The 23,894-nt window shown below is 40.8% G+C and overlaps 1 protein-coding gene across 2 annotated transcripts in view; it reads left to right on the top strand.

Moving 5' to 3' along the window:
* Positions 1-21,525, top strand: part of pvalb6 (parvalbumin 6) — a 51,850-nt gene extending 30,325 nt beyond the window's left edge. Inside the window, exons 1-5 of one of the 2 annotated variants that reach the window (XM_023289473.3) lie at positions 5,458-5,670; positions 15,268-15,333; positions 18,268-18,400; positions 18,500-18,609; positions 20,899-21,525. In XM_023289473.3, the coding sequence (XP_023145241.1) occupies positions 15,273-15,333; positions 18,268-18,400; positions 18,500-18,609; positions 20,899-20,924 (330 nt within the window). In that variant the 5' untranslated portion in view covers positions 5,458-5,670; positions 15,268-15,272 and the 3' untranslated portion in view covers positions 20,925-21,525. Of the gene's footprint in view, positions 1-5,457; positions 5,671-15,267; positions 15,334-18,267; positions 18,401-18,499; positions 18,610-20,898 lie in introns of those variants that run through there. The other variant, XM_023289475.3, reaches the window with a different exon arrangement.
* Positions 21,526-23,894: the final 2,369 nt, after the last annotated feature.

The following is a 23,894-nucleotide window of genomic DNA, read 5'->3' as shown; positions in this document are numbered from 1 at the left end:
GTTCTGCCTGGTAACACACTGACTGTACGCCGCACACACACAGCTGTCGAGGGTAACCCCAAGAATTTAGAAGAATGAGGAGGTTCCAGCTGGTTTGGTCGATGGTGAGAGAGACACTAAGGAAAGGTCAAGGCTGCAGAGGACAAACGGATATTTAAGTCCAGTGTATCCAGATGCATTCTTGAGTCTGTGTGTCAGCGGCAGGAAAAAGAAGTGGAAATGAAAACCATCTGCAGGCATGACAGAGGCATGTCATGCGATGAGTGTCATCTGCAAAGATGACATTCACCGGATGACATCAGCATGGTAGGACGGTGTCTGAGACGTCAAGGCCAAGGGACCTGGAGTAAATGGACATGGGGTAGGGGAAGCTTTCAGTCTGGTATGGCAACTCAGAGACAAAGATAGAAACAGCAAACATGTTTCCGGCCATCTGGTTTTCTGCACATTTAACTGTACTTATTAAAGTCTATCAGGACTGTACTGGAGAAGGCTTTTCCATCGCTGCTGACCAGAAATGTTCTTCCATCATTGTCCTGTTCAACTTGTCTGCTGTTTATGACTTCGTTAACCGGGACTTTGCCTCTGGTATCATTGCAGATGGAGCTCTTCAGTGCACTTATGTGGTTCTTTATGTTGTATTTTTTTTTTTAAAAAAACATATTTTCTCCCACAAAGGTAAAAGTTACACCTAGTGACACATGTTTCAGTTTTTAAAAAAACACAAAGTCCATGTTAGAAAGTTGGAGGAGAATTGGTGACATAAAATAAGTCCAACACATGACTTCTACCAAGGAGACTGGGGTTCATTTTTTTAAGACTTATGGCACAGTTTTAGGTTAAGGTACCAAAATTAGTTGGTCAGTTTTAGGGAAATATCCTGGTGTGGGTTATATATATGATTTGTTGGTGACAGTTGGAAAGCAATGGAATAAATGGCACAACCAGTCAAAAGTTTGGAAACACTTTCTGATTCAAACGACTGAGGCTTTGCTTGGTCCCACTTTTCTTTTCTCACCTACTCTACATTCTGGACACAAGGAAAACCTTCTTTAATTGAACACTACCGATCAAGAAGACAAAAAGCTCTATTTTTGTACCATTTTGTTTAGAAAAAGCAGAAGAAACGCCATCCAAAATGGAATCCCAGGTGTGTCAGAACTACCACCGCCATCATCACAAACATCTCCATCAACATGGAGCTTCTTAACCTACACTTCTGTGCATTCAAATGGATAAGAAAGTGTGTCCAAACTTTTGACTGGTTGTGTCTGTTGATTAGAAACATATTGGTAACTCATCACAAACAAACAGAACCTGAGAGAAAATATGTTCCCTTCGAAATGCAAATGCACTTCAGTTTACACCTTCGCTCTGAGATTTTCTAGATAGATAGAACTACGCACATGCAGTTAAGAAATCCCTCTGCAAAGGTTATTAAAGGCAAAGTACCGGTTGAAAAACGATGGAAGAACATTTAGGGAGCACTGGAGATAAGGATGGACATAATCCTGCTAAGTGTATATTTCTGTGCACACTTCAGTCAGTACAATTAAAATGTGCAGAAACCCAGATGGCCGGAAATGTTCTCTCTGTTCTGAACCAGGGTTCACAGCATGTGGGCTTTAGACCGGCTTACCTGGACTCAGGTTCAAAGGATTCTCTCTCTTCAGCCGTCTCTTATTAGCTTACTCTTTTCTGTTCCTCCATGGAATTCTACCTTCTGCTCTACTTTATCTTCTTAGCTCATCCCAGGAATAACTTGTCTTTGTTCTGAGCCTGTTTGCAAAAAGAGGACAAAATGAAAAGTAGTAGTCAGAGATAACCACTAAAAACCTGGTCTAAATTTAGTAATATATAATTCATAGCATTTTTAAACACAATAGCACAAACATTTGATCATGATTTGCCTAACAAACCGAGTCCGAAGCCCTGGGGAGGATTCCTTAATGAGCAGAGCTAGTTTGCCTGATTACCAGTAGATCTGGTGATGGTGTGCATGACTGGTAACAGAGCTCCAGCGGCAAAGAACACACACTGTAAATGAACCAAGGAGGTCATTTTCTGCCTTAATATGCCAGTCAGTGCACAACAACACTCCCGTATCCGTGTGAAACAACCTTAAACAAACCTTGATGAATGGAGGTCCCATCAGTAAACAGTATGTCCAATAGTGAGCAGCAGAGGAGGGCTGGGACTGGAATTAAGATGCTGTTCACCTAGGAGAAGGAGGGAAAGTGAAAATACAGAGCTAGAGAAAAGATTTCCATTTTGACAAGCTAGAGTCATGCAGTCTTTGCAGTTGGAGATAAGACTACACATGAGGCAATTTGTCGGCGTTCCTTCATGACTTTTCAGTCCTTTTCCTTCCTCCTCCCTGCCCCGGCTAACGTCCACGTTCCCCAGTGGATCTGCTGTCGACCACTTCATTCACCTCCTCCCTCTCTCTCAGCATTCCTCTTTTAATCTCCCCTTTGTCATTACTGTTTTAATTTCTTCTCTTTCATCACCCACCTCCATCTCCCTCCTGGCTTCGCTTGTCACTACTCCATCACCTCCTCATATCTTTCCTCCTTCCTCCTTCCTCCTGCTGAGTTCTTCTGCAGGAACTCAGTGGGACATGCAGGGATCAAGGGAATCCCCTCTGCAGGCCTCTGGCTGCCATGAGAAGGTGGAGAAGGTGATAAATCTGGAGGAGTGTTAACAAAAGAGGAACAGACAGAAGGAGGGAGGGGAATTTTTATCACATCAAAATTAGATAAAGATGGTCGAGGGAGAGATGAGAGAAGAAAGGGATGGAATGGTTAAACGATTCAGGGCTTGGTGGAGACAGAGAAATGGAGAAAGATAAAAGTTTTATAGAGCTGACATGAGTTCTGATACCTGCGCTTTATGAGTACATTCCAAACTGCAGTATATGTGGTGGGATCAAGAAGTCCTGGGACTGCATCTATCAAAGCTGTATCCTATTTAAATCAGGCCTGTTTCATTTTTTACACGGTCGTCTTGTGCAACGATACACCGCTCTCAGTGCTCCTGCAACTCTGGATCTTCCCAGGAAGTCTGGTTCCATCCTCCATGTGCATCTGATGCCCTCCACAATCAATTAAGTTAAGATAACGTAGGAGGAAGCAGTTTGCAGGGAAACAAATCTGTCACAATGGTGTGCCAAATGCCCTCAATCAGATTCTTGCAGATGCTACAGTAGAATTTTAATCCTGGGGGATAAATTTACACTACAAACCATGTGAATGTTGAACAAAACAACGTGCGCTCTGCTGACCTGAGGACAGCTGTCCGGCCTTTAGGTCAAAACTTCAGACCCAATCCTCATCTCTAATGATGATTCCTGACATGAAGGTTGGGTCAGTTTGACACAGAATTTGTTGGTTCATTGCATGACTTTCAGTTCCATGGTGAAATGACAAATTTGCACCTACAAGTGGTCAAACCGGGACACGTTCCAAATGTGGCAGGAGCACTGTAAGCAGTCTGCACAAGATGCTGCATCGAAGGGGATGTCAGCCAAATTAAATCAGGTGTGTTTTAGCTTTTAATAGCTGCAGTCCTGGAACTTCATCATACTGATCTGATCTCCTTCAAGGTTTATATCAAATGTCAAAGAAGGTGGAGATTAATGTAATAGAAACTACAGGCAACTTAAATCCCACAAAAGGATGGATGATTTCATCATGAACAAACAAACCAAAAAAGACACTAGAAATATTTTAAAAATGATCTTTCATTTCATGAACATCTTAAGCATTAGTGAAGACATAGTTGTCTTGTGGATAGTCTTGGACTCATACAGGAGCTTCTACAAAACATTTTATGATTAGGAGGCAGAGATAATAAATCTTTGCTCACTTAAACATTATACTGTCTAAAAAAAAACATCCTACGTCAATAAAATGTGGGCCATGAAACTGGTAGCTGGCTCACATATAGAATATTTGACAGTAACTGAGATAACACCTGCTGTCAGAAGTGGAGGAGAAAACAGAGATCGCATCATTCTCTACATTCACAATGCATTCATGAGACTGTCATAAATCCATCTCTCCCAATAAAACGTGTTTATGGCTCTCACATACAGACAGTAGCCCTTAAGCCTGGAGCTGGGATCCCAGCTAGAGCAGCCTAAAGGTCAGTGTGAGAAGCTCCTCAGTAACACCGCTGGGGGAAACAGCTGATGCCTGCTGGGATCTATAATCACCTCACATCTATAAGAGAGCCTTGGGGAGGATTCCTGAGCTGGACCGGGTGTTGCTCTGTCCCTGAGGGATGGATAGTCTGCCGGTGCCTCGGTGTTTTATTGGTGAGGTTGGTGATTAACAACACCAGGGCTCTGTTGAAGGTTCTTTCTCTGTAAAGTCACAATAAACCCTCTGTAATTTTTGATCATCAGTAACTAATAAACAAATGCTGCATTTCTGACTTGCCATATGAGGGAATGAGCAGCCTTGGAGGAGGACTGATCTTTGAGTGCTTTTCTAGTTGGATTTGTGGTGTCATCTCCATCACATTTACATTATTTTACAGGAAAACAGTGGTTTAGATGTAACCCTACATCACTGCTTCCTTTCGAAACTGCAGACCTCTACAGTCCCTGCCTCTTTCTCCACCTAAGTCTCTCCACTTACTGCACCTCGAGCACACCAGCTCACCTAGAACTCTGCTAAATCCCTGTAAAGCTACCGGATACATATTCGGTTCTTCAGAATGTGCTACATGTCAACTATAGCTTTCTGATTCTGTGTTTTTGCTTCAAGGCAGACATGCTTTGTCATGACTGGTCTTTTCTCACTCGTGATGTGTCTTCTAGCACATTCACAAAGTCATGTTAAGAAAGTGTTTTTAAAAAGCATCACTTTCATTGTAACATATCTCCATTTTTGTATTCTCCCATGTTTTCTTTTATGTACATTCAGGGACTCTAACTGCTTTTGAGTTGTTTTTATGAAGCAGCTAACTACATTAACATGCAAATTAAGGATTGACTTTAGAAGAAACTGAGGATTTAAATGTTAAATCTGCCTTTGTAAGTGTCATATGATGTGTGACGTGCAATATCTGAAAGCGATAATTAGTTAGTTGTAGTATGTGGTTTGATGTTCAGAATAAGTTTGAAAAAGGTTTTATTTTCATCTAATCCATCAGCAGTGGTGGAGGCAGACCAGGGGTTTGTAGTCTGTCTCTGTTGGTGCTGAATGCCTTCAAAGAGGAGGTGAGATTTAAAAGTGAAAATTAAAAGTTTAAGGAGACAGCGAGAGGCAAAGAGAAAGAAAAGAGGGGGAGATGGGATCGTGGGATCAGAGGACAGGGTGAGGTCCCTCGGGTGGGAGGTGTGAGAGGATCAGGTGGAGGAACCAAAGGAGGGAGGCTAGAGGAAGGAGAGGGTGAGCATAAAAGAAACCTGGCCGGGACGAGGGTGTGGAGATGGAGGATTATTAATAGTAATGTTTGATTAGCGCGAGTCCAGAAAGCGATATGGGCCGGCCTAACAGCCCAGCACTGACCCCACTCTGAACCGGGAGACCATTTTTCATCCTAAAATAGTTGGAGAGGACATGTATAAAACAGAAAGAGCAGAGGCACTGATCTTCTACTGGATGTCCCTCCTGCACCTACCTGGCCCTCCTCCCACCTCAGCAGTCCGTCAGTAACAAGGTAAGAGGAGAAAATGAATGAGAAGCAGAGACAGAGGAGCTGAAAGTGGAGGTTTTACAGTTTAACCTGCAGCAGATCTCATATTTGACAGTCAGGGGTTTGCGTTTTATCAAGTTTCCTCTCACAAGGTTGATATTTACATACAGTCGGCGCTGTCATCGAATGCAGCGATAGCAGAAACTAATAGGAAAGGTTTTAGAGAGACGTGCAAAGAAACGCAATTCACCTTCTTCTGCAGCCTCCTCTGTAGAGTCAGATTAGATTTAGATACAGAGACAGTAGATCAACACAGTAATTACTTTCTGATAGCAGCACTTTTCTGGGCAAAATAGGAGGCAGAGGTGTAATTTTCTTGCAGTGCTCACTTATAATATCTTTCAAGGGCAAATTTTAAACAAGCCTAATGAGAGTGGTCTCACGTGCACGCTCCAGCAGCTAACTCTGTCTAAATGCTGATACAGTAAAAGACATGAGGTTCCTCTGGAGAACAAAGACATGTGCTTCTGATTCTCTTCTGGACTGATCACTGAGAATAAAAACATACAGGAGACTATAGCATGAATATTTTATGGCCAGAAGAATACTTCAGTGGATGGAATCTCCCTTAATTAATGCTTAATATTGTGTCTATGTGTTTTAATAAATTATGTGTGCCTTTAACACTCAGGATTCTGATGCTTTCAGGGGCAGATTAATAGGAATTTACATCTTTAATTTGTTTGGTGATATTTTATGCAAATGTATTTTATATTTGCATGCTTAAGCTCGCCTCCATCATATATGTTTTTTGTAAAGTTCCCTCATTAGAGTGTATTATGAACTGAAGTGGTGAATGTTAAGTGGGTAACCATGGCAAGGTGTCATGCTAATGTGTTAGCAGAATGGCTCTAGGGACTGACGGAAATATCTCAACAAATACTGGATGGGCTGCCATGAAGTCTTGTACAGAAACTCCCCAGAGGATGAATCTTAATAATTTCAGTGATCCCCAACATTTCATCTACCAGCTGATGTTTTTGGTGCAGTAAATATTTTGACAGCTAGTAGATGAATTATTCCCTTTAGTCCACCGTCACAGTTAGTCATCTCCCCCAACACACAAGAGTTCATCTTCGGACGTCCAAGATTTGTGTCAGCAACCGTGCATCCATGAAGCATGTAGTCAACTGTGCACATACTTCACAGAATCCTCCAAGTAGAAGAAGAACAACCATTCATCTGTGGTGTCTGGTGTCCCCAGATATAATCAAGGCTTTAGGATAAAGTGAACAGACTCTTGCTGTTACTCCATCATCTGGTCAAAATTAATCTTTGTCCATCCATTTGCTCTGCTTATCCAGGGTTGGGACAGAAGGTCAGTCAGGTCATTCCAGATGTTCTTGATTGTCTCAAGACGCTTTACAGAACCCATATGAACCCCCAGAGCAGCCCTAAGGAGACAGTGGAAAGAAAAACATCCTTTTAACAAGAAGAAACCTTGAGCAGAACCCGGCTCTTAATGTGGGGGGACCCATCTACTGCTGGAAGGAGGGTTGAGAGGGACAGAAGAGGCAGATTTCTAGGTCCAGTGGTTTCTATGTCTATTTCAGAGTCTTCTCCCACTTAGATGCGCCTCAAAAACCTCCAAAGAGTCACCCAGGAGGAATCCAAATGAGCCCAAACCACCTCAGCTAGCTTCTTTTGATGCGACTCTACTCTGAGCTCCCTTCGATATTGGAGCTGCTCAGTCTATTTCTAAAGGCCAGAGAGGAGGACTTATTCTGGTTGCCTGTTTCTGAAACCTCATTCTTTTGATCGCTACCAGGGTTGAGACGTAGACCGACTGGTAAATGGACCATTAAATTCTTCACCATGACAGTCCAGTAAAACGCCCACAGCACTGCTGGTGCTTCTCCAAACCATTTGTCCATCCGACGCTTTATTTTCCCATCAATCATGAACAAGATCTCAGGACCTTTCAACTCTTTTGCTTGGATCAGAAACTCCCCCAACACAGAGGGAACAATCCACTGGTTTCCAGCAAAGAAGATTGGTCCTTGCCTGAATACAAACCTAACAACATCTCATCAACATCAGCTGTACTTCATCTTTAGTGCTAATTAGAAAACCAGCACATCCTCACTCCCAGCTGGTCACATAGGAACAGTTGGCTATGATTCTTTGCTGTCAGTTTTAGATGCTAAAGAACCCTAACCCTGGAAAAACAAGATTGGTATGTAGGGCTATCGCCCTCAATGACCAAGACAAGAACTTATCAGCAAATGTAGTGAAATTACCCTGAAAACAGCCGTGAGCGCACAGCGTTCATTTGTCATCCTGGTCCATAAACCATTACAGAAATGGCAAAATGTCACATTTGTGTGGCATAAGTTGACAGAATCAGACACATAGATCCGTCCAAATCCACACATTTAACATCTATGATGAATCGTCCATTATAATGTGACATTTAACTGGATTAAGACAGACTCAGCAGCAGGTCTGATTAACGAAGCTCTTCAACAGTGAATGTGATGTAAAAGGTTCTGAACATTTGTTTGTTGTTTACAGCTGTCTGTCCTGTTTCCCCCTGAGTTCACTGGAACTTGTTCTAGTGACACAACAGTTAATAAATTGTCCATAGATCTGCTGAAATCCCTCCTCCAACCCCGATGATTCCACACGTACGCCTCACAGAGCACAAAGCAGGACTGTTGTTGTTGGCCGGCTGACTGTGGTTCAGCTGTCCTGTCCTCTACCTGCCAGAGGATTAGACAGTGGACAGCAGTGATAACAGCCAGATGATCCCCAGGCCTCCACACGCCTCTTATCAAATCCATTTTTCCTTTGCTTGTGTTTGCACATGGCTGAATGCATGCACGTGTATTTTCTTTCTGTTTCGGAACAAACAGCATTGTCCTTTCTCTCCCTATCAGCACCTGTATAGAATCAATAGACGGTGTAATGCATTCTGGGTAGCTTATTCTAAAGATCAGCTGTGCAGATCAGTGGAGATTCAGATAAAATGTTTTCCTGGGGACAGAAAATCTCCTCGCTTTGAGTCAGTAAGTGGCCTTTGGAGTGGTTTGTCATCTTCAAGTTATTGGTCACAGGAGTTCTTTAAGGAAACTGACATGTCTCTGTCCAAGTGAGACAAAACTCTGTCTTTTATGTCTCCAAAATATATTATGATTGCAGCACAATCATCATACAGCAACAGATAGAACATAAAGAAGAAAGACCTTTCTTCTTATTATTATTAGCTCATTCATAACAACAGAAACCCCAATGCTGGTGACTGCTGTTAAAACAGCATGAAGCTCGAGCGGTGCATGAGAAAAATAATTCTACAAAATAATGTTTATTGTTTAGTGGTTCATTTCAGCATAAAGAGAAGAAAAATAAGTCAATACCATCAAAGCCTGTTTCTGTGGAAGGTTCATTTTCAGTTCACGCTGCAGTACGACTGAAGAGGCATTTCTCTGCAGCACCGTACGTCTCTCTGCCCTGAAACTCCAACACATATTCACATACAGACGTTCCCTCAGCTTTTTACAGACACGCTCCAGTGAACACAACAGCTTTAGCTCGGGTGTCCTGGAGTATGTTCTTCTCTAAGCCTTCCATCTCTGCAGTCCGGCCTGCTTGGCACCTCGGCAGCACATTTAAACACTGGCACGCTCACATATTCACACTCATGCAGCTGTTGCAGCAGAACGGGGAGCTGGCAGCAGCGCAGCGTGGTTGGGTTTCCCACACCTAGAAGATCAGCAGGGTCACCACGGAAACCTCAGAGTCACTTCAAAGAGCTCACGGACTAACCTCAAGTACTGTAAGACAACCGCTCACATGTTCTCTTCCTCCACAAACTCTAGCACAGTGTGGTTTTTGTCTTTTTCCCCCCAAATAAAGCATTTGTAATTAGCAGATCTATAACAAGACAATAATCATGTGAACATACTCTCAGATGGTAGTTTGCGATTATCCCTCCTGTTGTCCTCGTTTACGGGCACCAAAAAATATTGTTTCCTTGTCTGAAAAAAGTCCCAAAATTCAGCAAAAAAAATTCCCCAAATTTCGGAGAATTTGCAAAATCTTCAGGAAGAAAATTCCAATAATTCCTAAAAAAGTTTCCCTTAACAGTTTATATATATATATATATATATATATATATATATATATATATATAAAAATCCCCCAAATTTGGCAAGAAAATTCTTGTAAATTTTTTTTTTTAAAAAATTGGTAAAAAATTTTCCAAAAAATGCTAAAAATATCTAAAGTGATTACATATATATATCAGTAAAACAGTAAAACCAAAATCCAGCGAAATTCGCTGGATTTTGGTTGATTTTTTTGTGAATGTTCTGAAAGAAACATTTTTTTAAGTTTCTTTTTTCCCACCAAAAAATGTTCAAAAATTTCCTGAAAATGTGGACATCAGAAGTTTCACTGTGAAGATATATTTTTTCCACATTTTCAAACTTTAAAACGGGTCAATTTGACCCACAAGACGACACAAGGGTTCATATTCTGCATTTAAATTCTAATTTCACCCAACAACAACTGTGTTGCAACTACATACTCATAAAAAAATACATTCAGAAAAATCTCAAATCTGCATTTCTCTGAGATGAACCCAGAGTTTACATCAGCTCAGCCTCTTTTTCTACCTCTTGGAGTCAGACTTGAGCATCAGCTTACCGTCTCGCTGCAGCATTTTTCCTCAGGATGAAAATGTTGATTTCTTGTGAGATTAAACAGGAAGTAAACAGCTCACCTCAGGGACAAGCTCTCAAGCATGCAGAAATCAGTAAGGAGTAAGCAGAAAAAAAAGCAAGGGCATCCAGCACAGCTCAGGCTGAAAGATAAAGGGTGAAACAATAAGTGCGTAGCAGCAGAGTAGTGTAACCTTGGTGAAGTCTTATTGATGCTCAGATCACATCTGTTTAAGTCAGATGGGGATTTTAAAGGGAAAAGGCCATTTATAATGATTTGCTGCTTTAAATAAGTAAATAAAGTTGTGTGACCCAGAGTTAGGGTCATTCAAATACTGACTGTAGAGTTGATTTTCCACTGAATATCTCTGGGATCATGTAAGGAAACCTTTGAAGTTTGAACCTTTAAATTCTGGACACTAAAAAACTTTTTAAAAATTAACAAGAAACTGGAACCAAGACTTCAAAGCTTTAATCCAGGATGATTGCCACTAAAACATATTGATTTTAAAGGCTTCATGTCCATTTTAGGGTAGTTTTACAGCCTTTTTGGTGAAAATAATCAGTTTTTATGCTGCAGACCAACACAGCTCTGACAGGGTTTGGATGTGAGACTGGGCTGGTTGTTCATATTTCATGGCTCAGCAGAGAGATGCTGGTTACTGGGTCAAACTGAGCTCACGCTTGTTTTGATTTCCATTTCAGTGCATGCTAGTCTTACCTAAAATCCACTGCTGAACTTTAGAGGTGCTTCTATGTGGATTTCTGCTACATTTGGACTGAGTCAGGTGAACTGATGGTCTTTAACAGGAGATCATTACCAGAAATGCCGCCTCCAGCACAGTTCAGATATCACACTGCTATCGGCTTTTCATCTGACTGTACAAGAAAATGAAAATTCTGACTAGTCCTTTAAAAGGAACATATGACTTTAAGGTGCATGCCTGGGATTTCATCCTCCAGAGACCACCGGACGGCGGGAGGTGTGATCGATCTGACAGATTCTGACAGATCTGTCAGATCGATCACGTGACAAAAAGGACACGTCATCAACACATCTGATGATGCTCTGAAGAAGACTGCAGATGCAGTCGAAACATGTCAGCAAGATAAAACCATACTTTCCTTATTGAGTTGTCGGTTTAACCCTCGTGTCGTCCTGCGGGTCAAATCCACCCGTTTTAAAGTTTGAAAATGTGGGGAAAAAAAAAATATTTTCACAGTGAAACTTCTCACATTTTTGGGAAATCTTTGAACATTTATTGGTGGAAAAAAAGAAATGTTAAAAATGTTCTTAAAGAAAATATTAGAAGTTTTACTGATAGATATGGAATCACTTTAGATATCACTAGATTTTTTTGGGAAGATTTTTACTCATTTTTGGAAAATAATTCCAAGAATTTTCTTGCCATATTTGGGGGATTTTTTTAAATAAAACTTTTAAGGGAAACTTTTAAGGAATTACTGGACTTTTCCTCCTGAAGGTTTTGCAAATTTTCAGAAATTTGAGGAATTTTTTTTTTGCTGAATTTTGGTATTTTTTTCAGACAAGGAAACAATATTTTTTGGTGCCTGTAAATGAAGACAACAGGAGAGTTAAAAGTAACGCTATTGTATAGTAAGAAAGGACAAAATGAACATAATCCAACTATTTAAGCTGCTGTATGTGACATTTAGATCCACTGGATGTTCCACTAGAGCAACAGCATCTCAGGCAGAAACCATCAGGTCCATCCTCCCTTGACATTTATAATCAAAAATTTATGTTACGTGAAAGCCAAAAACACATTTTACAAAATCCTACCACAACCATTAGACCACACTAAGTTGAGTTTACCTATTTCAATGTCACACAGCAGAGGAGACATGCAGTGAGGCAGTAAGCAGAGAAGAACAGAACTTCCACACTGAGTTGAATCAAACATAGATTGGATAAATAATAAAAACTAATATGCTTTGTTTGTTTTCTGCTCTAGGTGAACTACACATCTGTTTTCACAATGTGGTGTAAGAAATCACACTCAGCCTCTTTATAAATGCAAAAGTGAAGGCCAGCAGTTTCAAAGGGAGGGAGTCACCTGCACTAAAATGTCCTCGTAGCCACACCGGCTACCAAGCATAGAACCAGTGGGATTACAGCACATGCAGAATCTCTAAATCTTACATATAAAACCTTTAATTTAAAGCCTTGTTGCATTTTTCTGCACATCCTCAGGACGTCTTTATCCAGTTGATGATTATTCACCGAGATCAAACATCAGTCCAACCACATCTGGTCTGTTTTCCTCTGAATAAATCACCATCTCCCTTTATGAGGTTCCACTGCTACTCCACTGACTGGATATCTCAGTGAATCAATCTGATCCTCTTCATTTGACACTGAATTGTTTCTTTTTCCCCAGACACCTCTGTGGTAAAGGTCAGAGAAGGAGGCTGTGCTTTTATAATGATAAAGATTGGATGTGTGGCCTCACAAGTTAAGCACTGTTCAGTATTGATCTGCAGCAGTATGTTAGTGGAGCAGAGAACACCAGGAGCTCATACATCACTCAACCCAAGGGTGACGCTGTGGAAGAACGCCACTGGAATAGTTTTAATTCATCTCCTAGCAGTTTAAACCAACAACATCTGAAGCTCTAGCTGGATATTATCTAATCTGTGGATGTATTTATTACCAGCAAGATGTGTCTATTTACTTTGTGTTTGCGGAACACAAAACACAAAGGAAACCAGATGAATGACATTAAATACACCAGAACAAGAAAAGCATTCAGAGAGTAGTCCTCCTCCAAAGCTGCTTTCAAGGCGTTGTATCATTTCTAACAGATGAAATCTTTAATAAGAATGACCTTGTGCTGAGCACAGGCGTGTGTTTTGCATGTGTACGGAGTCGGAGAACCCAGATGCAGGCACAGAAGCAGACAAACTAGTTTTAACAGAAAAGGGAACTTTATTTGGAGTGAACAAAAACCTATGATACAAACTAAGGGGGCACTAGAAACAGGAGGGACGACTGGGCAGGGAGGACGGGCTGAAACCTGATAAACCTAATGTAAATCAGAAACCAAACAAGACCACAAAAAACTATGAAAATTCTAAACTAACTACAGAGGGGAAAACCAAGAAAACCACTGATGAATAAACTAAAACCAACCCAACAAAACTGAGTACTCACAACAGGAAAAAGCTAGATGGAGGGGCAGGAAAGCAGGCTCAGGGAATCCGGGAGCTGGCGGTACATGAGACGGAGCTACAGAAGGCTGAGACAGGACCAGACAGGTAGAAATCCAAAGAGGGCAAAGTGAGTCCAGGTGGGGAACTAAACAGGAACCAGCAGGAGTACAGGGGCAGAGTTCGGTCCATGAAGCTGTGGTGATCAGGAGATGACACAGGATATGGAGGTCTATGAGTGACTGAACTGGGTCTACGTAGTGGAGGTGTGATTGCAGACAGGTGAGCTACATGGGCTGATTAGCACAGCTGATTCTCATAGCTGTAATCAGAGGAGTGCAGGCAGGTGAGTGAGACAGACAGAGAGACACAGAGACCAACAGATGCAGACAGAGGGAGCCAGAGAGGGAAGAAGAACCTCGGCTAGAGCATGGATCATAACACCGGATCACGTGACCTAAATATGTAGCAGGTGGCAGGAATTGATGGGACTCAGAAACACCCCCACAATTTAATCAGTTTTTCCTTGGATCATTTCTGATGGATAAGTCCTGATAAGTCCTCAGAGGTGGATTTGTAGTAGGATCACAATCATGAGGTCATGTAGTGTTCACTTGTTGTCATGGTTACAGTGACACCGTGACGCTATCTGGCAATGATACAGAAATCTTTAACAAATCTCCACATCCGTCCAAAATTATTAGAAATTTGTCCAGAACTTCCTCAAAAATCCTCTTTTCCTGTTCACAATCTCTCCAGAATGAGTTAAACATCTAGGATGGCTTAGAAGGGTTCCAAAAATGAATAAAAACAATAAAAACACATCCAAAATGACTCAAATCTGACCTCATAAAAAAGTGTGTTCTCTAAATGTTGTCAAAAATGACATGAAGTATGTGCAGAATGACTAGAAGTTACTCAAATTTGTCCAGAACTTGCTCAAAAAATCTTCCTTAACTGTTTAAACCTCTGTACTCTCCTGCCTGGCGTTCAGCTCTCTGAGTGTATGCACTACAGGCTGTATATGTGTCTGATGTATCATCAGACGAGAAAAGGACATCAGTCACAGTCAAGGGGAAGGTGACAACTTCATAAGCAGCGATCAGGTTTGGTCTCACACCGAGCAGAAAGCCAGAGCTGTGTTGAGCGCCGGGTTCAGCTTTCATAGCGTGAGCTACAAGAAGGTTCTGCGTCTGGACAGGGCTGACAAACTGAATTCTCCTGAGGTATTTCAGACACAGCAGAAGACTCAGATGGCCAGTTAAAGCCCTGATGACTCCATCTCTGGCCCTGAGCCCTGCTGTCATCCCCAGCAGCACCATGATATCACAAAGAGAACATGGAAAACTCTGAAGCCACTCCTTCGTACAAATATCCTCTGAATCTTTCTTTAAGTTTTGATGACCCTGATTCTACAGCGATACCACTGAGTCTTCCTGTTTCTCCCAGCAGCATCTCCCTCCAGTACCTGTCTCTCCTCCTTCCCCTGCCTCCCGTTATCACTCCACCCTAACTGGCACTAATTCATTCTGTCACTCATCACCTCCTCCTCACATGTCCTGATTTCCTGCTCCATTTCTAGAGTGTCACCGGTGTAATACGAGAATGTCTCTGAGTTCTCTCGCTGCTCTCTAGCGACCTTGTTTCTAACCTTGTCCCATCTCTCTTCTTCTCTTTCCTTCTCTCTCTCTCTCCCTGACTTTTTCTTTACAACTGTCCTCTCCAACAGCCGAGATGGCAATGAGCAGCATCCTCAACGCTGACGACATCAAGAAAGCTCTAGATGCATTCGCAGGTAAATGACAAATCACAGGTTCTTAGACTGAACCTTCACTCAGCTCTGGCCCATAATGGGATTTATTTTGTGGACCGTAGATGATTTAAGTGGAAGAATCGATCAGCTTCAGGTTTCAGAGCGTGGTAGTTTTTGAACTGGTTCAAGAACAGTAGAGTTTATATTCTCTGAAACAAGGTTTGCATCCTCAATGTGAACATTAGAACAGAAATTAGTAAAGTAGGAGAAGCTGCTGAATCATTTCCCCATTCTAGAGGTCACAATGAAGTGAAAAAATGGTGTATCATTAAAAAAAATCTGCAGAATTTTCAGTCAATTTTCAGTTTAGTATGATTAAAACACTGCTACATCCCTGAGCCTTATTATATTACATCCTGTTGTTGTGAAAAAGAAGCTAATTGGGAATTTACAACCAAATGATAAAGCAAACAGGAGAACACTGCATCATTGTTAAAATCCAAAAGTAACCTGATTTAAGCTTTTGATTGTATTGCCAGTTTTTGCCGAACGTGTAATCTTGGTAGCTGAAGACTTTTTAAATTTTTGTTGTTGAAATACTGATCTAATAAAGACTTTCATGCAGATCCACATTCAATAAGTGGTTCAACTAAATGAATGGGATGTTTTGTAATTTCCCCTTATTACTATATTGCAGTTGATCATCACACCCATAAATATGTCCAGTTGGTGGCATACTACCCTTATTAGTAGGCTCAGGAGGCTGTTACTAGCTCATTAAATCATTGTCAGACTCGTGGCTGTTCACTGAAATAACATTTAGTGTTTAAGAAGAGGCTGAAGATGATGGTTCGTCCAGACGACTGGGATTCCATGTTGAATTATTTCATTTTACATTTGTTCTGGAGTTTTTGTTTTCAGTATTTTTTTGTTATGTTCTGGCATCAAAACTCTGTGACAGCATTTTGTTAAAAAGTTCCATCATCCAGACAAGGCTACAGGTCGACTACGTAATCTAGGTTACTTGCTGTTTATCTATAATCAGAATGGATGGTTCTGCACCTTCTGGCCTATTATAGGTGCAGTTAGTTCAATCTGAGCCATAATTATGGGAGAGTTGACAACTGATAATGGCCATTTAATGAGCTGATTACGTTCAGGTTGGGTGTCGTATTTGACAGATGGACAGGAAATGTGGGTCGGTGGGGAACATGGCTGCTGAGGGTGTGTTTCACCATGTATAGACCACAACCACCCAGCCATTAGACTGATCCAAGCAGGACTTTTACCCCCATTCTAACTCTGAACAACTCCAGATCAGTGCTGAAACAGTCTGCCGTGAAGAACTGATGCAAAAACATACATTTACCCACTGAATTGTTCTTCCATAGACATCTACCTGTACAGACAGCGGTACGTCTACCTGTACAGCGGTACATATACCTGTACAGAGGTACGTCTACCTGTACAGCGGTACATATACCTGTACAGAGGTACGTCTACCTGTACAGAGGTACGTCTACCTGTACAGACAGAGGTACATCTACCTGTACAGAGGTACGTCTACCTGTACAGAGGTACGTCTACCTGTACAGACAGCGGTACGTCTACCTGTACAGAGGTACGTCTACCTGTACAGAGGTACGTCTACCAGTACAGACAGCGGTACATCTACCAGTACAGACAGAGGTACGTCTACCTGTACAGACAGAGGTACGTCTACCTGTACAGCGGTACATATACCTGTACAGACAGCGGTACGTCTACCTGTACAGCGGTACATATACCTGTACAGAGGTACGTCTACCTGTACAGAGGTACGTCTACCTGTACAGACAGCGGTACGTCTACGTGTACAGAGGTACTTCTACCTGTACAGAGGTATGTCTACCTGTACAGACAGAGGTACATCTACCTGTACAGAGGTACATATACCTGTACAGAGGTACGTCTACCTGTACAGAGGTACGTCTACCAGTACAGACAGCGGTACGTCTACCAGTACAGACAGAGGTACGTCTACCTGTACAGACAGAGGTACGTCTACCTGTACAGCGGTACATATACCTGTACAGAGGTATGTCTACCTGTACAGACAGCGGTACGTCTACCTGTACAGCGGTACATATACCTGTACAGAGGTACGTCTACCTGTACAGACAGAGGTACGTCTACCTGTACAGAGGTACGTCTACCTGTACAGACAGAGGTACGTCTACCTGTACAGAGGTACGTCTACCTGTACAGAGGTACGTCTACCTGTACAGCGGTACATATACCTGTACAGAGGTATGTCTACCTGTACAGACAGCGGTACGTCTACCTGTACAGCGGTACATATACCTGTACAGAGGTACGTCTACCTGTACAGACAGCGGTACGTCTACCTGTACAGAGGTACGTCTACCTGTACAGAGGTACGTCTACCTGTACAGACAGCGGTACGTCTACCTGCACAGCGGTACATATACCTGTACAGAGGTACGTCTACCTGTACAGACAGAGGTACGTCTACCTGTGCAGAGGTACGTCTACCTGTACAGACAGAGGCAGCAGATGGAGATCCATGACCTACAACTGATGGGACCTCTGCCAAACTGCTGCTCTCAGTCTATAACTGTCACACTATTTGACTTATTAAAATAATCCTATCGCCTTTGGGCCTCATTACCCAAAAACCAACAAAGCACAGGAGACTTTCTGCAGCTTAGAGCTACTTTAAGAGTAGTTTCATTACATTTCATCACATTCTGACTGTCACTTGGCCATTTGTGGGATTTAATTGCTAGTATCTTTGGTGTCCAACCTTTGTGTTGTAATGAAACGTGTTCATTGCAAACAGTCAAGAATATTTTGGGAACCAGTCTCAGTAGGTGTCAAGAGGCCTCTAAGGTTAATATTTTGGAGCTCAGATGTTCTTGCTAAGTGCTGATGTTGTGGCTTTCTGTGTTTCTTTGTGTTTGATTGTTTGAGCAGTTGCTGACTCTTTTGACCATAAGAAGTTTTTTGAGATTGTGGGTCTGAAGTCCAAGTCCTCTGATGATGTGAAGAAGGTCTTCACAGTGCTGGACGCCGACAACAGTGGCTTCATAGAGGAAGAAGAGCTCAAGTAAGACACGCTCAGACAAACACACATCAAAAGCCTAAAAACACACAACAAAAGCCCTTCTGTGAATCTAGTCCAATCCACTGTGCTTCCTTTGGCCAGATTCGTCCTGAAGGGTTTTGCCAAAGATGGCAGAGACCTGACAGACAAAGAAACCAAAGCATTTTTACAAGCAGCCGACAAGGATGGAGACGGCAAGATTGGAGTCGATGGTAAACACAACAGCAGCATCTAATTCCATTAGTGGGAGTGTCACAAGGTCACCCCAAGAGAAATTAAGTCCCACACATAAACACACAGAGACAGCAGCTTCCATCTGCAAATATCTACGTATTGATCACTTTAGTTGGTCTAGATGGGATGGTGTGTGTGCAGTTTAACTTAGATTAGTTCAGTGGTGAAAACACGAGGAAAAGATTCTGAAAAACTATCGCTTTATTTTACTGTGTTGGACTTTTATCATCGAATCTTAATATTGTTACCTAACAACATCACATCAGTTCAATATTATAGTAATTTTAGTCATTAGATGATATGGATTACCTGTGTTTTCAGATTCCTTTGTGCAGTTCATTGACATTATGGTCTGTTGACACTGTTCTCATCAGTCTGCATTAACTGAACCACAAAATTACTAGAAGTTAACCCAGTTTGAAGATGTTTGGAGTTTTTCCCATTGGTAGACGTACAGATGCAGAAATAGGTTTTTAAAAAAGCAACACAACAGTCCTAAAAACTGTATTAGTGGTTTATATTATGTTAGTGTAGTCACTGGGGGACCATAGGAAGATGACAGCAGTTGTGAGATCTGCAATTTTGACAATGTTGCCATAGTAACCAGACCTAATTCATAGCCGAATTAGGTCTGGTTACTATGATAACATTGCCAATTTTGCACATTAGGAGTGCAATCAGTGATTACCAAAATGATGGGAAATATAACAGGTTGTGCCCCCAGCTGTCCTCACTGTTGAACCAGGAGCTGCAGAACGTGTTCTTATCAGTGTCACTGCGCAGGTTGTGATGAACATTCACATGTTCTACGTTAACTCCAGATGATGTGCTGTATATCAAGGTTTAGAGTAATGAAAACCACTCACTTGACAAAACAGGGATTACATTCCCTCCCTGCTAACTACAGACATGTTGGAGCTACTGACCATTATAATATAAAACCCTGATATACATATGTGACTGCTCTCATCTGCAAATGGTTAAATAAACTGTTTAGAGAAACATGCAATGCCATATCCTAATAATCCTGTTCCCATTCAATTAACCTGCATTCTCAGTTACATATTGAAATAAATGCACTTTCTCACAGAAACCTGTGTGATGTCACAGGAAACGCTTCCAATTTCAAAGACTCACTAATTCTGATGCAGAACTTTCCCCAGTCATCTCCCATCAGGATAGAAATGTTTCATCACAGGATAAAGGTGATCAGTCCACATCTTTATATGGATTTACAGTGACTGTTCGTCTATATCAGGAGAGTCAAACTCATCTTAGTCCAGGTTCCACGTTGAGCCCAATCTGATCTCCAGTGGACTGGACCAGTAAAACCACAGTTTAATAACGTATGAACATATTACAACTTCCAGATCACAGAATGTCTACAAAGGCACAAAACATTTAGTCACAGCTATCTGGAACTGAATGATGTAGGATATTACTTTAGAAAAGACTACAAACAATAAAAATGAGACAAAATATTACAAAAATGAGACACATAACGACAAAATAACAATGGACAATTTAGTATTTTACTTTATGATCAAAACAACTTGTCATGGTCTGAAAATTATTTTAAATTTTTAGTTTTACTAATTTACAATCTGCAGTTAATGTCTTCTCTGGAATTTTTACACTTTGAGGACCAGATTGGACCCTCTGGAGGGCCGCTTTTTGCCCTCGGGCCGCGTGTTGGACACCCCTGATCTAAAGGGAACCAAACCATGTCAGCTAAATGACCCCCAGCAGTATAACAGCACCATTAGAGTCTAGAAGCCAAGGATTTAGGGTTTTCCTTTAATTTGTCACCAGTTTCTGAGTATTTGTGATACAGCCTAAGTAAATATGATCTAGGAGAGAATACATCCCCTTCTACATGTTTTTTTTCCCCCTTCTACATGTATTGAGATTACAGTTTAATTGCATGGGGATGTAGTTTTTAATATGCAAAAAGCACATCTCAGTAGATGCATTTAGCCATTTTTAGACAGTAAATCTCAGAAAATTCTTAAATATGTTAATCTAAGGTGCTAAAAAGTTAAAGGCTCCTTCCTCTGCTTCTAATTCTCTCTCAAGCTTCACATTTTTCCTCTTACACTATATATTACTACTGATCATTTCCCAGTGCTAACTTCTAAGACAGACTTTGAGACGTGCTCTGCTGTGAACTGTGCATCATGTATGTAACTGGATCTCATGTTTAGTTTACCTGAGGACAACGAACACCTTCCAAAACCTGACATCTTTTTTTTCTTCTTCTCTTCCAGAATTTGCTGCCCTTGTGAAAGAATAAAGTCACCTATGGCTCTGAGAGATCACTCTCCAAGCACCGCTGCATCTCGACACCCCTCCTCACCCCCCACCAGAGCTCACACCTCACCTCATGTGCTGCCTCACCCTGAGTCCCCCTCCCACCAGACTAGACACTGAGATTCCTGCTCCAGAACGCTCCCGCCTGAACCTCATCCACTGCTGCAGCTCTCTGCGGTGTGAAACCCCCAAAGCAGCATTCATGCTATTTATTTTATCCTTTTTATACAAACTGTTTTTGTTTCTGTTGATGTATAGATATTAAAAAACATGCCTGCAGGAATAAACAACATGTTAAATTATAAAGTAGATATTTAAAGAGAAAGACCCTCATTTCCTTCTGTGTTTCTGACTCCTCTCCTCACATGCATCACTCCGTTTTTCTGTTTTTTCCTCTGTTTTTTTGTCGCCTCTGGCTCTGCATTCGCTGCCCTCTGTCCTCTCCCACACCATCCATCCATCATCCAACCATCATCCAACCATCCATCCATCTCTTTCTCCTCTGGTAATGAGCTGTTGTAAAACATACCAAAAGAAGAAAGAAGTCAAGCTGTGAAAGAATAAAATTAAATTGAGAAAAAAAACTAAGACTCTTCAGTTAATTCCTTCCTCTGATGTAATTCTCTTATCTGATGATTCTTCTCTTCACTTTTGCTCTTTTCAAGCAGATCAACTTGGAGCAGCCTAATAGTGTATACCATTAAAAAAAAAAATGTTGTTCTTACAGTAAAATTCCAGCAGCTGTGGTCTCCAGAACGCTACCGTAAAATTACAGTAAAACATTTTCTACATTTACGGTAAAGAAATGCATTGATATTGTTGATTTTAGGGTTAAAAATGTCCTTCATTCCATATTTTACTGTAAAAAAAAAGCTTTAACCTTTAAACATTACAGCATTTTTCCATTATCAGCGCAACATTTAGTGTGTTTAACATTTAATATGTGTATTTTTTGCAAAAATTGTGGTTAAAGCTGTCATTAAAAAAACATATGTCCGTTATTAACACAAAAGTACATCAATTTGAACACTAGCAAACTGAAGTTTTTACATGTAATAAATGCAGAAATGTTTCTTGTGATAAATATTGCAGCATGTTTTCGTTATCAGTACAACAATATGTACATTGACCTGTGAAAAACTTGATTTGTTTCAAGAATTAAATGCAAAAATTACATTATTGTTCTATATATTACAGCATTTTTCCTTTAAAAACTGTGCAGGAGTTGAGATATGTATTTTTTCAAGATAAAAACTATTTAAAAACACACTTTCCTCCTGATTAACTTATTTACTGTGATTCAGTGTTAAATAAACTGCATTAAACTGTTTTAGAGTTTACAGATTTTTGCTGTCATGGTTTGACAGTTTTTTCACCATAAAATGCATGAACAGAGGAGTTTTAGTCTATGAGGGGTCAGAATGATCCCTCTGTGTCATCTGTTAGCTCTCATTAGCATCGACTGTGAGTCTGAGCTCCATAAAAACCTCCACGCTCTTACAGATTACTGAGGAACCTCTTTCAGCTTGAATCTGCGCAGCAGACCACATTAGAAATGTAAATTCAGAGAGAAAAAGGCCACATTAGTCTTCCCTCAGAGGCGATGATAGTTAGAGAAGCATGCTGTCGAGCCATTAGCAGAATTGGATTCACACCGAGGTTCAATTTGGGTTAAGTATCCCCAGCGGAGGACCCAAACTGGCAATGCAGGAATCTTGATCTTCTTTAGTAGGACATTTTATTGCCTGAGCAAATAAATACAGATCTGATCGTCCAGTTGCTCAGTTCAATAGACGGCTAAGGTCAGCATCATTCAGTTAGTTAAAGGCAAAAAGAGAGGATTTCTGACTTGTTTTTTACCATGTGATGAAGTGATGAATGCTGTGTGTATAAACTGTTCTACACAGAGACATTTAATTAAACTTTTTCATATATCAGTTCAAGTCCATTTGTGTTAGATCAGCGAAGTCAAACTCATCTTAGTTCAGGTTCCACATTCAGCCCAGTTTGATCTCCAGTGGACCGGACCAGTAAAACCACAGCATAGAATGTACGAACATGTTACAACTTCCAGATCAGAGTGTCTACAATGGCACAAAACATTTAGTCACAGCTATCTGGAACTGAATGCTATATGACTTCACTTTAGAAAATACTAAAAACAACAAAAATGACACAAAATATTACAAAAACGAGACATAAAATGTCAAAAAAACAACACGTGAGACAAAATGAACATAAAATGTTCAAAACGATACACAAAGCAACAAATAAAGCAATACACAAAAAGACAATAATAAGACAAAAAACACAAGCGAGACAAAAAGGAAACAAAATGAAAAAAATGAGAAACAAAACAACCCAAATTTTAGACAAATGACAAAAGTCAGACAGAAAAATACACAAAACAAAAAAATGAGAAAAATATTATAAAAATGAGACACAAAATCACAAAATGTGAGACAAATGACACAAAAAATCAAACAAAAATTAGACAAAGTTACAAAGCAGCAAAAAAAATGGACAAACAAGAAAAGCGAGACAAAAAGGACACACAAAATGACAAAAACAGAAACAAAGTGACAAAAACATGAGACAAACGACAAAAGTCAGACAAAAAATCAACAAAAATGAGACAAAATATTACAAAAATGAGACATAAAATAACAAAAGAACAATGAACAATCTAGTATTTCACTTTATGATCCAAACAACTTGTCATGGTCTAGAAATTATTTTAGATTTATAGTTTTACTAATTTACAATCTGCAGTTCATGTCTTCTCTGGAATTTTTACACTTTGAGGGCCAGATTGGACCCTCTGGAGGACCACTTTTCGCCCACGGGCCTCATGTTGGACACCCCTTTGTTAGAATATTGTGCAGAAAGACAGAAAGATGGAGTTCCAGAAGCTGGAAGAGAGGCTGGAACAGATGTGATGTTGGGATTTCAG

The sequence above is a fragment of the Amphiprion ocellaris genome, chromosome 19, assembly GCF_022539595.1.
Source record: "Amphiprion ocellaris isolate individual 3 ecotype Okinawa chromosome 19, ASM2253959v1, whole genome shotgun sequence".
NCBI classification, from domain to species: Eukaryota; Metazoa; Chordata; class Actinopteri; family Pomacentridae; genus Amphiprion; species Amphiprion ocellaris.
The sequence above is the reverse complement of the archived record's forward strand: the minus strand, read 5'-3'. Positions and strand labels throughout refer to the sequence as shown.